This window comes from Phascolarctos cinereus, unplaced genomic scaffold (assembly GCF_003287225.1).
Source record: "Phascolarctos cinereus isolate Bilbo 61053 unplaced genomic scaffold, phaCin_HiC Scaffold_1;HRSCAF=81, whole genome shotgun sequence".
In the NCBI taxonomy this organism is placed as follows: domain Eukaryota; kingdom Metazoa; phylum Chordata; class Mammalia; order Diprotodontia; family Phascolarctidae; genus Phascolarctos; species Phascolarctos cinereus.
The window spans coordinates 116,845,948-116,866,432 of NW_027555514.1; the positions used below are offsets into that span (position 1 = coordinate 116,845,948).

Genomic DNA, 20,485 nt, shown 5'->3' on the forward strand with positions numbered 1-20,485 from the left:
CTGTCTCACATGATGATGTGGTCTTATTTCTTACCAAGGCTAACCCCTCTACTTGTTCAAGTGATCCTATTCCATCCCTCCTCCTTTAACAGATTGCCCCCTCTGTCATCCCATCCCCACTCTTTCACTTATTTTCAGTCTTTTTCTATCTGCTTCCTCACTTCCTTCTGCCTACGAGCATGCCAATGTCTTCCCTATTCTGCAAAAACTCTCACTTGACGCTTCTACCCCCCCAACTATTGTTCTATATCCCTTTTGCCCTTTATAGCTAAACTTGAAAAGGTTGTCAACAACAGTTGCCCTCACTTTCTTTGTTTTCACTTTCTGAACAAACCCCTTACAATCTTTCTGACCTTTTCATTCCACTGAAACTGCTGTCTCTAAAGTTACTAATGATGTCTTAGTTGCCATATCCAATGACCTTTCCTTCATTCTCATTCTTTTGAATTTCTATTAAACACTGTTGATTATTCCTCCTTGATATTTTCTTCTTTCTAGATTTCAGGACACCATTCTTTCCTGATTCTCCTCCTACCTATCTGACCATTCTGTTTCCTTTACTGGATCCCCCTCCAGATCACATCTTCTAACTGTAGATGTCCCTCAGGGTTCTGTCCCAGGCCCTCTTCTCTTCTCCCTCTATACTATTTCACTTAGTGATGTCATCACCTTCCATGCTATGCTGATGATTTAAAACTCCACCCATCTTTCCCCATTTATCTGTTGACCTCGAATCTTGCGTCTCCAGATGTCTTTCAGACATCTCATACTAGATGTCCAGTAGACATTTTAAACTCATCATGTCCAAAACAGAACTCATTATCTTACCCCCTAAATTATCTCCCCCTCCTACCTTCCCTGTTACTGTAGAAGGTAACACCATCCTCTCAGTCCCTCAGGCTTGCCACCTAAGTAGGAGTCATCCTTGATTTTTCACTGTCTCTCACCATAGCCAGTCTGTTGCCTAGGCCTGTCGATTTCACCTTTGCAGTCTCTCTCAAATATGGCTCTTTCTCTCCTCTGACACTTTCAGCACTCTGGTGCAGGCCCCATCTCAAGCCTGGATTATTGTAATAGCCTGCTGTTGGGCTTGCCTGCCTCAAGTCTCTCCCAACTCCAGTCTGTTCTCCCTTGAGCCACTAAAGTGGTTTTGCTAAAGCACGGGTTTCATCATGTTACCCCCTGCTCAGTACACTCCAGTGGCTTCCTATTTTATCCAGAAGCAAATACAAAATGTTGTGTTTCATCTTCAAAGCCATCCATAACCCAGTCCCCTCCTACCTTTTCAGTCTTCTTATATCTTACTTTTTGCCACAGCCTCTTCGATATAGTGACCCTGGCCTCTTGGCTGTTTTATAAACAAGACACTTTGTCTCTTGGCTCCAGGCATTTTCTCTGCCTGTCCCACATATGTGAAATACTCTAGCTCCTCTGCCTCAACTATTGACCTCCCTGGCTTCCTTTCAATTCCAACTAAAATCTCACTTTCCATAGGCAGCCTTCTGCAACCCCTCTTAAATCCGGCACCTTCCCTCCTTCTTATTTATCCTGTATATTCCTTGTTTTGGTTTGCATGTTGTCTCCCATATTAGATTGTAAGCTCCTTGAGGGCAGAGGCTGTCCTTTGCTTTTTTTTTTAATATCTCCCCAGTGCTTAATACATTGCCTTGCATGTAGTAGGCCCTTAATAAATATTGATTGATTGAAATCCAGGCATTATGCTATCAAATCTTCTTTATGCCCCACATTGTACTTTATTTGAAAAGTAGACTAAATGCCTGCTTTTGTCAGTTCAAAGCCTTCTGTAGTCTGATTTGAAGTAACTTTTTCAACCTCATCTCATACTACTCCTCTTCATACAGACATGGTTCTAGCAAAACTGAACTTCAGCCATTCTCCCTTCCCTCATCCTTGTCCTACCTTCTACAGTTCCCTTCTTTTGCTTATGCTGTCCACTGTGCTTATAATGTACCAACTCCCTCATCTTTTGAAATCTCTTCATTCACAGCCGCAGTTTAGGTACTACCTCCTCCATGATACCTTCACTGGCTCCTCTGTCCTCTTAAGTGAAAATGATCTTTCTCTCCTCCAGTTTGTACTTGCACTTTGTCTATCAGTCAGTCAAAAAAAAATCAACATTCATTAAATACCTCATATCAGGCACTGTGTTGGATGCTGAGGATATCATGAAAAAATGAAATTGTCCCTAACCCTCATAAAGAGCTTACATTTTATTGGGAGAGAAAATGTGTACATGAATGTATTTGCAAAAGATATAAAATACATTTTTAAAAAGATAATTTAGGGAGGAAGAATACTAGTTTCTGGAGGGAAAGGGAATCAGCAGAACCTTCATGTAAAAGGTGGTGTTTGATCTGAGGCTTGAAGGAACAGGGATACTAAAAGGCACTGAGGTGAAAAGGGAGTGCATTCCAGGCAGGGGGACAGCTAGTGTAAAGCCTGGAAGATGGAGTACTGTGTATGAAGAGCAGCAGCAAGGCCAGTTTGGCTGGACCATAGAGTTCAGGGAGGAGAATAATGTGAAGGTTGTGAAGGACTTTTAGTGATAGAGGAATTTATATTTGATTCTAAAGGCAATAGGAAACAATTGGAGTTTATTTAGTAGGGAGTGAGGTGGTTAGATTTGCTCTTTAGGAAAACCACTTTTGTAGCTGTTTGAAAGATGCGTTTCATAGGGGGAGAGACTTGTAGGGAAGGTAGTTAAGACACTGTTATAATAGTCCAAATGAGAGGTGATGAGACATAGATTATGTGTCAGATTATGTCTGGATTGTGGCCTTGTGAATGGCAAGAAGGAAGTTGGATGTGAGACATTGAGGAGTTAGAAATCACAGGATTTGGCAACTGCATACATAATGTGGAACGGGGGAGAGTGAGAAGGCAAGGATAACACTGAAGTTGTGAACCTGATAGATTGAAAGGATGGTAGTGCTCTTTATAGAAGTTGGGAAATTCAGAAGAATGGTTGGTTTGGGGAAAAGATAATGAGTTCTGTTTTGGACATGTTGAGTTTGAGACATCTATGGAACTATGTGAGATATGTACTTCTACTTGTACTTTGTACTTAAGATATTTGTCCTTCTATGCTATTTATTTGTGCATGTCTTTCCCTTATTAGGTTGTGAGGTCCTTGCAGTAAAAGCCTGTACTGTAGTTATTACAGTGCCCCCTATACGTAGTAGGTGCTTGTTATATTTTGGTTGAATTCAGTTGAGTTTTTGAATAAAAAGTTGTTTGCCATATGTTCATCATTTAAAATCTTTAGGGTTGAAGTGTTACCATTAACTCATTATTTAGATATTTAGTTAAGGGACCCTTTGACTTCTCTGTGGTTATATGTTCAATTTTTTTACAGGCAGGACATGTGTGTGATAATAGTACTTAAAATAACCTTGATTCCATCAAAGAGCTCTACATATCTAAAAGTTAAAATGTCTAAGAGACTTTCCTTGAAAAAAGGCATATAATATCCAAATCCAGAAATCATGATGTTATCAAGAGCTTTGTTTAGTTTTCTGTGAAACCTTTTGATTTTACTAGGAGGGTATCCCCAGATCTAGGAAAGAAATTTTCTGGTATTTAAGCCCTCCAACTCTGGACACAAGTAATTTCTGGAGTTGGATGTTACATGCTTATTAACTGCTTTGTAGTCTATGAGCCAGTTAGGTTTTTTTTTTTGTTGGAAATTTAGGGTACCAGCATTTCAGGTCTTCTCATTGTTCTTTCTACCAAACCATATTGTTTTCTCCCCAGTCCCTGAAATGATAGGAATTGAATAATATATGAAATTGATATCATCCCTTTTAACTTCTGAAAATTATGTAAAGTCTTTCCCTCACTAAAGTCCTATTCCATTGCCTCATCATGATTTGGAGGTGACTATGGGTTCTCAAGGGCTCTGACAGGTCTTAGCAAGTTGAAAAGGTTAAATGGATTCTGGATGTGAACAGCCTGTGGTGACTAGTGTTTCATTTTAGACTCTAGTGAGGCAATGTGATATAGAGGAAAGAGCATTATATGTGGATTCAAAGGATCTAGGCTTATTCTTGATTGCTGCCGACATGTATCCTTGGGCAAGTCATAACCTCTCTGTGTCTTGGTTTTAAAATCTGTAAAATGAGGGTCGTGGTTATTAGATGATCTCTAAACTGTAAGGTGTAGATCTGGAAGACAGCTTCCAGATATAAAATCCTATGGTCATGCTTTTCTACATTCTTACTGGAATTTGCAGGTCATTTCACTCAGTTATGTTTGTGATTTTCTGTTATAACTTGAAAAGAAGTCTGAAATGCTAGATAACACCACTGAGTTAGAACATCTGTTGGGACTTTTTTTTTTTTTAAAAGCTACTACCACAGTTGCTGCAGCTTGGCTTTGGGCTCTCTACCCAGCATGTACTTGAAGGGAGGTAGAAGGGAATTGAAGAGTCTTAGAGGCAGTTGTAATCAGATATGCCTAGCTTCTTATTTTGAGTATTTTCAGAGGATCTTACAACTCTAATTTAATTTTTGACTTGAGGTTGAGAACCATTTCTTTATAGTAATATGTGCTGATTTTTTTCCTTCCTTTTTGTTGAATTTTTCACCTTTCAAAGGGAAAAAAAATCTACCTCCAAACACAACCAAGAATCAATCCAGAAACATATTTTTGTATTTTAGGGTTGATTCCTAGGTCTGGTGCAAAGCCCTCTAATAAAGATGACCTTTAAACAGGTCATCTTATTGCTATCCTAGGAATAAGCAAAAATTGATAATTTGAGACATTATAACTTGTTTTTAAGGTGGCATGGATAAAAGAATCCTTGTTTTATGAGTCCATGGAAAGATTAAGCTCAGTAAGTAACAGGTAGCTTTTTTTTTCTTTTTCCTTAAAGCAGTATGGTAGGGAAGAATGAAGAGAATAACTGTGATGTTTGCCATTGTCATTACTTTAAGTTTAGGTTTGCAGATTTCAACTTTCAAGAGATTTTCACCACTTTAAAGAACAGAACCTGCTATTAGGGTAAGCTGTCATAAGGTAGTCATGACCATGTAGTCTGAACCAGTGGACTTATGCTGTAGGTGTGTTTTGCTTGAGATGTCAATAAAACTGCGTTTTCATTACTTAAAGGCAAAAATGGAATTTTTAAAATTCAGAACAAAAACTTAGACATTAATGTTTTTTGTGTCAAGGACTTGTTTGGCAGAATGGTGATCCTTTCATAGAATAGTGTTGTTAAATGTATACAATAAAATACATAGAACTACAAAGAAACCAATTATATTGAAATACAGTTATCACTACATGTGTATATATATGTACACATATGCATGTATGTGCATATACACAAAGCATATATATGTATATACATATATGCATGCCTCATATATGTGTGTATATCTGTATGTGTATATGAAAAGTTCACAGATCACAGGTTAAGAACCCCAAATTAAAGGATCGTACCTTTAAAGTCGGCTTTTATATCCTTTTTTTTTTTGCTAGGCAATGGGGTTAAGTGACTTGCTCAGGGTCACACAGCTAGTAAGTGTTATGTGTCTGAGGCCAGATTTGAACTCAGGTACTCCTGAATTCAGGGCCAGTGCTCTATCCACTGCACCACCTAGCTGCCCCCTAAAGTCGACTTTTAAAGAAAACAAAGACCTAGCTATAACTTTATATCTTTCTGACTGATCCTTAATTATTTCAAGTATTTGAGTTCTGAAATCTTATTCAAAGGGCTTGGTTAGAATAATGTTAGTAATTCATTTGATCAGAGTCAAGTCAGTTTGCTGTTTTTCATTTGCCAATCTTCATCTATCGTCTTCTGATACAGATATTCTTAACCTGGGGTTCGGGGACCCCAGATAGATTTACAGGGGGTCTGTGAACTTGGATGGATAAAAAGAAATTGTATCTTTATTTCAGTATAGTTGGTTTCCTTTGTATTCCTGTGTGTTTTATTTTATGCATTTAAAATCAAAAGGGGTCCAAGGGCTTTACCTGACTGCCAAAAAGTTCCATGACACAAAAAAGATTAGGAATCTCTACTAATGAATAGTCTTCTCTGACTTTTCCTGCTGTTCATTTAATCAGAAAAGGGCTTTAATTTGTCTTTCTATTTTCATTACTTACCTTTTGTTATATCACCCCTTCCTCTAAAGAAGCACACAAAAAACTCTAAACAAAAATAGCCCTATCTTTTCTTCAATAAGAAGGAAGTGGTTTTCTTCTCTGTAGAGATGGAAACCTTTTTCATTCGTGGTTTGAAATCTGAGGAAATTTAATTGCTGAATGTAGAGGTAGATAGGTATTACTTGAAATTTAGATACAGTGACATGTCATTTAATATTCACTTCCACTATATTCATGAGATCTTTCATAAGCTCCTCTTTGCACAGATGCCCCCCTTCTATAATAATATTTTCACCCTTTCACTGTATTTCTCTTGTATATTATTTCAGGTTTATTTATGTGTTCCTTGTATATTATTTTATAGTTATTTCTATCTCTCTCTGTATGTCTGTATTCAGTTGTAACAGGCATGAGGCAGAGACCAATCAAGTTCTTTTAAATTTTATGTCTCTCCCAGTGCCTAGCACAATGCTTTGCACATAGCAAGTAAAAAAAAAAAAATTAAATTTGGCTACAGACTGCTTTAACTGGAGTCCCTTAAGACTGATTTATAAAAGAGCTAGTATCCTCATGGGAACAAGCCATTTAAGATAAACTTTACCAGTGTTTTGAACAAAAATTTAAATTAAAACTTCAAACTGTTTTATTCTGCTAGTAGTCAACAAGCATTTATTAAGCACCTTCTGTGTGCCAGGCACTGTGTGCTAGGAAGAGAAGCAAAAAGTTCTTGGCCTCAAGATTACAATCCAGTTGACGAGTTGTTTCATGGCATCTTATCTGAGTCATTCTATGTTATCTGTGGAGGAGAGGAGGATGTCACTACTGTAATGAATGAGTCCAGTGAATCCTTCTTTCTATATGCAATGAGGTATCTACAAAAATTGTTCAAAATGCTAGTCTATAAGATATTTTTAAGACCTGATTTTTATCACAGTACTTTGCATGGTGCCTTAACACCACTTTGATATACATTTATTTAATTTCATTCAAACATTTATTAAGTACCTACTATGTATTGTCTTTTTGATTCTCCCAACAACACTGGAGTAGGCAGGGCAGGTATTATTCCTATTTTATAGAGGAGGGAATTGAAGCTCTGTGAGATAGAGTAAGTTGCTCAAGGTAAGCACAGAGCTGGGACTTGCTGGCTTCCTAGTCTGTTGGTCTTTCAACTACACTTTGTTTTTTTTTTAACTTTTAAATATTTCCTAATGGATTCTGATGCTTGTCGTAATGTATAGTAAGCTTTTATTGCCTGCTGAACGAAATGTGTATATCATGCTTCTGTTGGTCTTCCACTTTGCATAGCATGACTGGGACCCTGCCTTTTGTCCTGAAATGTTGTGTATTATTTTTGATACACTGTAGGTTGAAAATATTAGATGTATTAATTATCATTTGGCAATACATTTTTGCAGGAGAAACCTTTTCGTGTTTAAGAAATGATTCTCAGAATGTACTTTACATGAGGATGATTTTTCTGAGAGGGCAGACATTTTCTATAAAAACTTACTGAGTAAAAGGTAGTTTGTCCAGTTAATGGTTTTGAAAAATATATCTATATGCTGGTTGTAGAAAACATTTTTAATAATTTGTTATGCTTTTATTCTACTCTATACCTGGAGTGTCTACTTAAGTTCTAAGGATGAACACTTTAAGAATAACTTTTATACTGTGCCTTAAAAGCAGAAGCTCACAAGGGCATGGGAAAAGGATTATTCATTCCTTAGCAATGTCAGTATATCATTCCTGGCTTAACAGGTCTCCTAAAGAAGATGGAGGTCATACATAAATATACAACAGGGAAACTAGCATACCAATTAAAAAATTGTTATTGGTGAAGCCACAATAACTGATAGCTGTCAAATGATTTCTATTGTCTGTGTCGCCAACATAATGTCAGATAAAGTATGAAGAAACAAAGCTAGCTTGTCTGGCAGAAAACAGCTGGGTATTAATGTGTCAGATTATGAGCCTGATAATGTAAGACTGAGCCCTGGATTTTTTCTCGGAAAGATCTTTTGATTGTTGTCACCTTTTACACACACACACACACACACACACACACACACACACACACACACACACACACAGTGTTACCATCATGTAATGATACAGAATAACCGAGGATGAGGTTCTGGGATCTTATGTATCAGAGCCCTATCTGTGGGTGAACTGGTGTATGTGAAAATATTAATTCTTTATAGCAATCAGAAAGCGTTAGCTCAGGTCATACAAAATGTTATATCCTGAAAGACAGTTAACTCAGATTAATGCCACCAACTAAGGGAATAAATAGAAATTCACAAATATGTGTGTGTGTATATATATGCGCATGCATATATATGATGAATATATAATATATATCATATAATGTATAAATGTCTATATAAATTTGTATGTATGTGTATATGAATACATACATATGAACTTATATGTATGTATATATTTATATTTATATTCACTCCCTTAAAGTGTGTGTATATATATTTTTTCAGTTTTTATGATGAAGTGGATAATAGCAACCGTTTCTATACTTGAAAAGTAATAACATTTCTATAGTGCTTTAAAGTTTACAAAATACTTCAAACCAGACCATACCAAAATGTACAGTTCAGCATAGATAATTTCTAAAGGTTGTCTTTAAAACTCCAATTTGCCAATTAAAGTAACAAGTAATAAAATCAAGGAACATCTTGTTTGACTAACTTTCTGTTTAATTATGAGTATAATAAAAGCATTAGAAAATACAGATATTTGTTCCTTGGTATGAAATGTATTGTTTTCTAAATATCAGCTCTATTGTTGAGTCAAATGAAAGCTTGAATTTTAATTCTTTACTGGGCTTAAGGTTATCCTATGGTAAAGTGAGAGAAGGGGGAAACTTTCCATGTAGGGGGTATAGTAATTTCTTTGCATAAATTAATATTCCCCATGTATATCTTTATGTTATTTGTAGATATACTAAATCATTCTTATGTTTTCCAATTTATGTTATTTGCCTTTTTTTACTCTGTCAAACCTGATTCTGACTTATATTTATGTAATTATATAATTTAAAAAATCTATATACTTTTAAATCTCCTTAAAAAAATCAGATTGAACTTTTTGATTTGTTCCAGAAGTCTAGTCTTGTTTCAGTTTTGAGTTGGGAATGTAATATGATTCCCTTCTTACTGGAGGAATCCTCCTGATACTCAGCATAACCTGAGAGAGCATTTTTGATTGTTGTTAGGATGAGTCAATCAGAGAGGGAAAACCAAAGGTCATTCAGCCAAGGGAACACCACCAGAGTAGCGTTTATGGTCTCCAATACTGCCTCTTTACCACATGAGTTGCTGGGCAGTTATATATCAGGGTAAAGAATACATGTGGTCTGATTTAGCCACAAATTAGGAGCTTGGAATTTTCTTTTTAAATTTATGCTTCAGAATTCATAGAGAGGTAGTCTAACAAAGGAGCAAGCAAGGAATTTGTAGTTAGGGAGATCTTTTCCGGTTTACTTCATCCTCTTATCTTTCTTGGGCCTTAGTTTTATATTATTATGTAATGTCTTTGTCTGAAGAGCTCAGAGCACTTCTCACGTGTTTTTATTTATACCCCTAGAGTCCCTTTAAGTTATGTAAGAGATGTGTTTTGTTTTCCTTATTTATAGATAAACAAACTAAGGCACAGTTATCACATAACTTCTTGGGTCATTCTACTAGCTTATGCTGGAATTAGGATGTAAACCTAGATCTCTTGATTTCTAGTAAATAAATTAAACTGGGAATGAGAAATCTGAATTATACTGTCTACCCTGTCACTTATCTAGTTGTTTGATCTTAACTTTCCTGCGCCTCACTTTCTTCATCTGTATAAAGAGGAATTAGGATTAAAGTAGATCTTAATTTGAGAAGAAAATGTTTTGATAAATAATTTCAGTAGGATTCATTTAAGAACATTATTCTGAGAAGGGGTCCATAGTCTTCACCAGACTGTCAAAAATGATCCATGACACAAAAATAGTTAAGAACTCTTAGATTAGATGACTATTAATGACATCTTTTCAGTTCAGACACACTTACTTTACTACACTGTGTCTTTTAACGTGAGACAGTGCTACTAATACTAGAGGTGTTACTGATCATTTGTAGTGACATTTTAAGGAATGGCTAGTGATTTTAAAGCATTTTGATAATAATGTCAGTGCTAGGGTATTTTTAATGCAATCACAAGCATTCATAGCCCCTGTGATTTATTTTATGAGAAATATAAGTTCAATGAGAAATATAGCAAAAGTATATTCTGTTGATATCTTTGAAATTTAGTACACCATAGAAATGCTTACTTGCCTAGAATTTTAAATATCTTAACACTTAGACCCTAGATGTAGTACAGCAGGACAATTGTAGTTTTCTCCTATAGCATCTGTATAAAGTAGGTCAGTATTATTTGAGTTTTTATATTGAGGGAGCTGAGTTCACAAATTAAGTTCAGGGTTTCAAATTAAAGTTATCTCTCAACTTGTCTGTTCAAGAACTGTAGAACCATACTGTTGGGGGTGGGGGAGGGCTCACCTTTGTTACTCTGATTTATTCTTATTAAAAAAAAATAAGAAGAAGCACCTGAGATATATGGTTTATTTGGTTCTCCCCTTTTGATATAGCATTTGAATGATGGATTCTCTAATATTTCTAGAGCTTCTTGGCACCTCCTGGCAAGTAAATCATAACCAGGAAAGGAACCTTAATTTTTAGAAGCCATTCATATAACTGAATGAAGAGCATAGTTTTGCTTAGGACTTAGAATGGAACCCTCATGATATTGTGCCTGTTTTTGGTTTCATGTAGTACTTTGTTTTTTTATTTATCATCATTTCTTACCTAATTTTGAGGTGTGCATTTAAATTTCATTTTTCTTTCTTCCCTCAGGAACTAAACAACTAAAACACATTTTATTAAGAGATGTGGACACAATTTTTGAGTGTAAATTATGTCGCAGTCTCTTCAGAGGATTACCAAATTTAATTACTCATAAAAAATTCTACTGCCCTCCAAGTCTCCAGATGGATGACAGTAAGTTTCTTTCACTAAAATCTTCATTTATGCATTTTAGAGTTATTCATACCCTGTAGTTTTGTGCATTAAAACGTTATTAGCTTGAAGTTAAAAATAATTTCAGAATAAAATAAAATTGCTCTCTGAGTTTATTTTTTCACAATTATCAGGTCAGTCCTTTTTGATTAGTCTCTGTTTGATTTTTTCTAATTAACACTGTGTGGAAATTTTTTCCACTGGTGCAGATCAGCAGCTCATCTGTAATTTAGACTTTTCAGAGTTTTTTGAGGCACTCAGAGAGTTAAATGATTTGTTTATCTTGGCACAGCTAGTATATGTCAGAGGCAGGACTCCAGCATAGGTCTTCTAGATTCTAATTCTGGCTCTCTCTCCTTATAGCACATTGCTTCTTGTATATGCTGCCCCTCAAATATATTTGCATTAAGATATATGTGACAGACTCTGTGTGTGTGTGTGTGTATGTGTATGAATGATGTCTAAATGAACTCTGGAGTTTGGTTTCAGGATTTTTTTTTCTTTTTTTAATGCTACTTTAAAGATGACTTTTTAAAAAAAATTACTCTTCTCTTCTCACTCATCTTCTTCAATATAGGGTGATTCACCTAGATTCCTTTTAGAAAGAGGGAGGTAAAAATAATAGGTGCTAAGTGATGAATGAATGTGAATTGAGTCAAAGAAAGGAAAAAGGAGTTAGTGGATCTAGGAGAGAACTTGCCACTTAAAATGTGTTCTTTCCTTAGATTTTTTGATTCTGCTTCTTCTTGTGTTTGTTTTATTTTTATTTTAGTTGATGGGGATGGTAAGAAATATGTACCTTGACTTTGAAGCAACTAATTTTTTATGAATCTTTGTTTAAAGATTTTGGTCTGTGCATAAAATTCACTATTTTTGCTTGTAGTTGCACTTGTCAAATGATGGGTAATATAATTGCAAAAATTAAATTACTCTGGATTAATTTACAAGTATAGAAATTTAGAAAACAGTTTTTAAATGATTGGCTTTTTAATTGACTAAATCTATGAATTTCTCAGGATTGAGTTAATATCTGTAGTGGTATTAGTTTGTGCTTTAAAGAATTAATATAAATTCATTGTAATGTTTTATTAGGTAATAGTTAACTTGGAAGGTAATTTTGATTATTTAATATTCTGGAATTTATTACTTCGTGGATCTTCAATGTATGGAACTTAGAGAAAGTTTTTTGATATAAAGGTTACCACATTAACAGTTTACTAAATTATTTTTTTAATCTTGTATTTTGTGAGTAAAACAAATACAAAAAATACATATTGATGTTCCCTCAAATACTCTTAAATTCCCTGTTTCTTATTCTACTCATTTCCCATGACTTACTACTCTGTTCTATCTCAGTCATACTCTGGATCTTGCCGTCACTTAAAATATTCCACTTCTATGGTCATGAACTCCAAAATTACTTTATCTGATCATAATATTTTATTAGTCTTTCCATATGTCTTTCTTTATCCTCATTGTAACCTGCCGTCCCTTTAGCCCTAAATAGTGTCTCAGTCCATCACTCCTGAACTCACTATATACCCTCCTCCTTTCCCAGTAGTGACACTTTGATAAACTAAGTCAACTCATACTGACTTCTTCTCTCGAATCACTTGTCTCTTTGTCCTGTCACTAATCATACCTTGCCAAAATCCAGCCCTGGATTATTTCCACTGTCTGCCTCCTTCATTCCTATTCATGTACTTCTTAACAGAGCTGGAGGAAATATTAATTGCAAGTGATGTTATCTAATTTCAAGCGGGCATTCACTGCAGCAAGACAGTACTCCTATTTAATTGGTTCTCTATCCCACTTACCACAGTGGTGTTCCCAATCTTCTTGTCTCTCCTCAAGCATTCTGTGATATTCCTCCCTCCACTGTGTTAGCTGAGGATCTTATCTCATATTTCACTGAAAAAAGTGAGGTAATTTGCCAAGAACTCTGTCTTCTCCCCTTTTCTCATTTCATCATTCATCACCATAATTCCCTACTGTCTCCTTTAGCCTCTGATGAAGAGGTCATTCTTCTTGCCAAAACTAATCTTTCTCTTTGCATCCTTGATCCCATCCCCTCTTGTCTTCTCCAGTAGATTGGTTCCACTGTCATGGGCGTTCAGTTGTATCATGTATTTACATAATTATTTACATGTTATCTCATCATTAGAATGTCAACTACTTGATGGAAAGGACCATTTTTGTCTTTCTCAGTGCTTAGCAAAATGGTTTGTATGTAATTAGTGCTTAATAAATGTTAGTTGATTGATTCATTTCACCCCGGTTTAAAGTATACTATAGGGGGTAGAGAAAAACAAATTCAATGACCATTAAGTTCAAGGCCATATATACAAAGATGAAGACAACTTTTCATCCTTGATATCAATGAATTTACAGTTGTTTAGGGATATAAGACAAACAAGTAATCATAATACAAGTTAAAATATAATAAACAGAATATAAAGTTTAATGATACAACTGAAGAGGAAAATGTTACTTTTATCTTGGAAGGTTAGGAAAAGTTTCATGGAAGAAGTTGCAGCCAAGTTGGACCTTCTCAGATTGAGCAGGATTTCAACAGTTGAATGTTGGGGAAGGTGGAATCCTTCCAGACAAGGGGGATGGTGGGAACAAAGGAAGGAGGCAATACAGAGTGAGACAAATTAGGGGTATATTGAGTAGCCTAGGTCAGCTGGAGAGTACAATATGTGAAGGGGAATGTCTTAGACTGGACACCTCTCCTGCTGTTCTTTGGGCTGTGTCTACTTATTTTTTTTAATTCCTAAGATATGATTTTAAATATGACCAAAGTAAATTAATTTCCTTTTAAATTAAAAGGCACAGTGCTGAGTTAGTGCTTGGATTTTTTTTTTTTCAGTTGTTAACTTTTGTTAATGGTGAGATATATCTTAGGCCAGACTAGAGAGTAAATATTAATTAGGAACCTACCCAATTAAGGTGTACTTTTATTTTGCAGTGCTCATTCCAGAAGAGGAATATTGCCTTATTTTCAATTAACTATCTTACCCGTTGTACAGGTGCATATATTAGAGAAGGAAATAATAGCTACAAGAATAAAAATTTGAGTTTCCAAGCTTTATTTTGGGGCAGTTAGGTAGCACAGTGGATAGAACACTGGGCCTGGAGTCCTAAATACTTGAATTCAAATCCAGCCTCATATACATACTGGCTGTGTGACCTGGGGCAAGTCACTTAACTCTGTTTGCCTTAGTTTCCTCATCTGTAACATGGGGGTAATAATAGTACCAACCTCCTGGGATTATTGTGGGGATCAAGTGAAATAATGATTGTAAAGCATTTAGCACAGTGCCTGGTCCATAATAAGTGCTATGGATTAGCTTTTATTGTTGATTTAATAATCATAGTTAGGCTTGAGAGTGACTGGTGTTTCTAAAAAAGCCATGCCAATGTCCTTTTATTAATAGCCCACAGACATTTCTTATACAAGTATATTTTATCACAGCTTAGGGTAGAATTCATGTATCAAGTAAACAACACTAGCTACCTTTCTGGAATAATCATCAGTAGCTATGTGTTAATCTTATGTTCAATAGAAATTTATTATGTTCACTAGATTGGTTAGGACTGATTCTAATAAATGGCTATGATTCATAACATACATGTTCATGGACTCATTTTTCTCAATTTTAAAATTTCTTTCATTTTACATAATATGCTGCATAATTGTTTGGTCTCACATAATTAAAATGGATTTCTTTATCATAAATTAGCTTAATGGATGCTCTTTCCATTTCAGTTTATACATTTAAAACATTTCTTTTTAAGTTCTCTATAGTAGTTCACCCATGTCATGTTATATTAATTTATCTTTGATATTCTAGAAATACTGTTTAAATATTCCAAATTAATATAGTGCCTGGCACTTAGTAAGTACTGAAGTGCTTGATTGATTGTTAACAAAGCATAAAGTTTGACTTATATTATGTTGTTCAGAGAGATTTTTTTTGGCCTATATAATTTAAATTGATGGAAGGAGCATGTCATAGTGCTGGGCCTGGAAGAGATGGGTTCAAATGTTGCCTCTACCACTTACTAGCTCTGTCTTCCTGGCCAAGTCGCTTAATTTCATGTTCCTTTCCTTCCACAGATTAACATAAACTTATAGTAGTATAATTATACCCTCAGAAGTGGAAACAAGTATTATATAAAGCTGCATCTATCACTAGAAAGTTGTGTGTATGTGTGTGTGTGTTAAATTGGCAATTTAAAGCAAAAATGAGTTAAATTTACTGGTTGTACTTTTGTAAAATACTGGAGAGTCTTATAAAAAATAAAAAGGACCAGGTGACTTAATAAACATTTTTTGCAGATGCTCATATTGTCTTTTAAAATATGAACTAGAACAAACCTAAAATGGTGTTTTTGTTTTAACAGACCTTCCTGATGTAAATGATAAACAAAGCCAAGCCATAAATGATCTCCTAGAAGCCATTTATCCAAGCGTGGACAAGCGAGAATATATTATTAGGCTAGAACCCATAGAAACTAATCAGAATGCAGTGTTTCAGTATATTTCAAGGACTAATAATCCAGCTGAGGTCACTGAGTCAGGTAATTCTCCTGATCAAGCTCAAGTTCAGATGCAAGAACCTAACATTGAACAGTCCAAAACAACTCCAGTTCCAGATACAGAAATAGAAATTGTAGAGCCCCCTCCTGCAGAAACAGTTTCGAATGAAGCAACACCAACTTCTGATGAACAGCCTCAGGAATCACACACTGATTTGGAAACTTCTGATAATTCTGATTTTGGCCACCAGTTGATTTGTTGTCTTTGTAGAAAAGAATTCAACTCCAGACGCGGTGTTCGTCGACATATTAGAAAAGTACACAAAAAAAAGATGGAAGAACTAAAGAAGTATATTGAAACAAGAAAGAATCCGAACCAGTCCTCTACTAAAGGACGCAATAAGAATGTTCTAGTAACATTGAGTAGGAGTTGTCCAGTATGTTACAAATCATTTGCTACAAAAGCCAATGTAAGGAGGCATTTTGATGAAGTTCATAGAGGACTGAGGAGGGATTCAATTACTCCTGATATAGCTACAAAGCCTGGGCAGCCTTTGTTCCTGGATACTGTTTCTCCTAAAAAATCTTTTAAGACTCGGAAACAAAAGTCTTCTTCAAAGGCTGAATACAATTTAACTGCATGCAAATGCCTTCTTTGCAAGAGGAAATATAGTTCACAAATAATGCTTAAAAGACATATGCAAATTGTCCACAAGATAACTCTTTCTGGAACAAACTCTAAAAGAGAGAAAGGCCCTAATAATACTGCCAACAGCACAGAAATAAAAGTAAAAGTTGAACCATCAGACTCTGTAGAATCTTCACCCCCTTCTATTACCCATTCTCCACAGAATGAATTAAAGGGAACAAATCATTCAAATGAGAAAAAGAACACACCGGCAGCACAGAAAAATAAAGTTAAGCAAGACTCGGACAGCCCTAAATCAACGAGTCCTTCTGCTGCAGGTGGCCAGCAAAAAACCAGGAAACCAAAACTTTCAGCTGGCTTTGACTTCAAGCAGCTTTACTGTAAACTTTGTAAACGCCAGTTTACTTCCAAACAGAACTTGACTAAACACATTGAGTTGCACACAGATGGAAATAACATTTATGTTAAATTTTATAAGTGTCCACTTTGCACTTATGAAACGCGTCGGAAACGTGATGTGATAAGGCACATAACTGTAGTTCACAAAAAGTCATCACGTTATCTTGGGAAAATCACAGCCAGTTTAGAGATCAGAGCTATAAAAAAGCCCATTGATTTTGTTCTAAATAAAGTGGCAAAAAGAGGCCCTCCAAGGGATGAAGCGAAGCAAAACGATTCAAAACATGATGGAACTTCTAATTCTCCCAACAAAAAGTATGAAGTAGCTGATGTTGGCATTGAAGTAAAAGTCACAAAAAACTTTTCTCTTCACAGATGCAATAAGTGTGGAAAGGCATTTGCAAAAAAGACTTACCTTGAACATCATAAGAAAACTCATAAGGCAAATGCTTCTAATTCACCTGAAGGAAATAAAACCAAAGGCCGAAGTACAAGATCTAAGGCTCTTGTCTGGTGAGGAACAGTTACAGAGTTTTGCTTCCCCTGTACCCCCCCTTCAAACTAAAAAAATATCATTTGGCCATAATTTATAGCAGGTTCCATTTTAACAGCTAACATGCCACGTATCTGATGGCAGTGGGAACTGAGGAGAAATGTACATATTGCATTTACTTCAGTGACCTTTATTCCACTGACTTGGGAACAAAAGTTAACTTCAGAGCTTATCTTCTACAGGACAATGCAACATAGCTATAGGTAGCATGGAGCCAATGCTATTCTTTTAATATTGTAAAATATGTGCATTTATATTGGCTTATGTTTATAGTAGAAGACCTCTGTTTTACTAACTTTGCACAGATTTCATTCAGCAACTTAGTCTACTAATGAACTTTATGCAGGAAAGTTACAGAGATAATAGATTGAAGATTTGTGAAGGCTATAATTGTAGGAAAAATCTTTTAAGGCGCTGTAATTATTGTAAAATTGATTTGTGATGGCTAAATAAAATGCTACACAGAAAAATCTCTAAATTAATTTAGAATAATTAGCAGTAATAAAACATTTATTAATTACTTTTAACATAGAGTTTCAAGGCAAGGGGAAAACTTAGTAAACAAAAATTTGAATTTTGTTTTTTGTAAGGTTTTTTTGGTTACTGTTTTTTAGTTTTGTTCTGTGGAAAAAATGATAATTTAGTTAGTCCCAAAATGTTTTCGTTTTCCCCCTTTTGTTCAAATAAACTTTTTGATGATTATTTCAACCTAATTAATAATTTTACCTCAAGGGTTTTTTTTTTGTTTTACTTTGTTTTTATATGTATAGCAGGAAGTAGGTTAACATCCCTAACAGGGAAGAAAAAAGAAGTTTTAAATATTACATTTTAAGAAAGTTTTGGAATAAACACAAATTTTAAAATGTAGTATAAAATACAAAATAAATTATCTATCCTGTACTTGTTTTTGCAAGTACATGAATTTTTAAGAATTTATCATTAATTCTTGAGTACCCCCTGAATTGAGGCCTCTGATGAATATTAAATTAATTTTTGGATTTAGCTTCTAAAACAGACAACTTAGTTTGATTATTGAGTAGCTTAAACCATATGTACAAGCTTAAAGTCACAAACCTTTCCTTCTGTTTATGTGGAAAACTTTAAATGAAATTATCATTTGTTACTCATTTTAACTATTATATAACTTTAAAGTTTTATTGGCAAACTCAAAGGTGTTAATTTATTCCCATTTCTCCTCAGATAACTTCAAGTGATGTACGGAAAGGTTTGGAGTTCATTTGTGTGGAAAGACTTTAAATTGGTGTTAGAACCACTAACGTCTTCAAATGGTACTATAAAGAAAAAAAAGAAAAATATTTTCATACATATTCAACTGTTACTGCTGTTTTCTAACTAAATTAATAACCATCTGACTACATGTTTCTAAAAGAAGTCCATTGCCTCTTCCAGTACTTTCAAGTAGCTATGAAGTTAACCTTATTCTACCTACATCATAGTTTGTCTTACCTTGTGCACTTGTTGTACAGGCTCATCCTACTGTATTTAAAAACAAAAAATGCAAAATTTGTTTTCCCTTAAAGACCAGAAGCTTTAGGCAGTCAGCAACCTGAGGGATATCTCTGCTGGTGGTGTTATTTGTCAAAGAAGTTCTGTCATAGTTTCATTTTATTTGGCAAGATTTTCATCCAGGTTGTGTGCATGATTTCAAAATTTTCTCCAATGAATGTATGCTAAGAACAGTCTATTAAAACAGAGGAGCTTAAGTCTGCTGAATATTAGTACTTGTCTTCACATCAGTTCATCTCCAACTGATTTTCTAGTGTAATGAAAGTTTCATTGTACTAAAAATAATGTGGAGAAAGTTCCAGTTTATTTTCATTCATGGTTCATAATAACACCTTTACTTTCTAAACATCTGAGGTTTTTGTGAAAATCAAACATTCCCCTATTTTTTCTTTAAATTTTATACACAAGCACTTTAATGATAGATGCAACTTAATTTTTCAGTTTATATTTTTTAAATGGGCAACACATTTACTAATGTTAATATGAAGGTAGTAAATATCCTACTGATATTTTATATTTACAGACAATCCATGCACAACCACTTCATATGATGTTAGTTTTATTTCTTTAAATATTGCTACAATAGGGAGGAAGAAAAGAGAAACCAAGAAAACTTTTTTCTCTCAAGAATATTTCAAGCGACCACTTTAGTTATCATTTGATTTTTGCTGTAGGATTTGCAAAATAATGAATTCTTTTCCAATGAATTCTTTTCCAATTTATAATAAATCAAGATTTTAGGGAAAAAAAAGGCAAACCTATCATTACAAAACTTGGTAGGTTTCTGTGTACCAACATTTTGTACTTTTTAGGAAAAAACATTTTGTTTTTTTAGCAATTTGTGTCAAATTATCCTAATTTCAAAAGGTTCAAGAGAAAATATACCATGTTTTTATAATAGGTTCATACCTGTAATTAGGAGGGACCCTGTTTTCATTTACTTTTTGTATAAAATCTAAAAATGTTGAAGATCACCAGGTCATAAGAATAAAATGCTTCTGTAGATAGGAAAACATTTAGCCTTCCTAGTGCTTTGCACTAAAACATACTGTGAAAGGAAACTAGAAAGACTGTAACTGTTGCTGGAAATGTTCTATACTGAATGTACATTCTTTGTTTGGACAAATGTACTGTATGTGATGGAAATAAACCAGACTCAAAGTCACTTCAGCTAAATGTGCTTCAACAAAGGTGCATTGGTTGAACCATAAATGCTTATTATCTATTTTATTCAGTTACTATGGGCAGCTGTACTTAAACTGTATCCTTCTGTTAGCTTTGTTTTTAAACTCTTGAAGTAATATTTTTTTCTTTAATTTAAAAGCAAATCCACATGTGGAAAACATCTCCTTGTAGGTATGATTAAGAAATGCACATCTTTTTAGGGACTCAAATTTAAAGGTGGTATTACATTTCTAAGTTAATTTAGCTGATTGGATATTACTGATGTATGTGTAGTTTTTGAAGGTACTTCCTGTATTCCTACTCACTAAATGTACTCCAAAACACTTTCCAAGTCCCTAATTTTTAGTCAGTGAAATAGGGGCAGTAATATATAAGGATTCCCTGAAACTTTGAGGAACTTCCATGATACTGCTCTTCCCT

At 34.6% G+C, this 20,485-nt stretch overlaps 1 protein-coding gene across 5 annotated transcripts in view; it reads left to right on the forward strand.

Annotated features, from left to right (window-relative positions):
- Nucleotides 1-20,056, forward strand: part of ZNF800 (zinc finger protein 800) — a 32,342-nt gene extending 12,286 nt beyond the window's left edge. For 4 of the 5 annotated variants that reach the window (XM_021002289.2, XM_021002290.2, XM_021002291.2 and 1 more), the window contains exons 4-5: nt 11,046-11,189; nt 15,618-18,078. In XM_021002289.2, the coding sequence (XP_020857948.1) occupies nt 11,046-11,189; nt 15,618-17,317 (1,844 nt within the window). In that variant the 3' untranslated portion in view covers nt 17,318-18,078. Of the gene's footprint in view, nt 1-11,045; nt 11,190-15,617; nt 18,079-18,553 lie in introns of those variants that run through there. The other variant, XM_021002293.2, reaches the window with a different exon arrangement.
- The last annotated feature ends 429 nt before the right edge of the window (nt 20,057-20,485 follow it).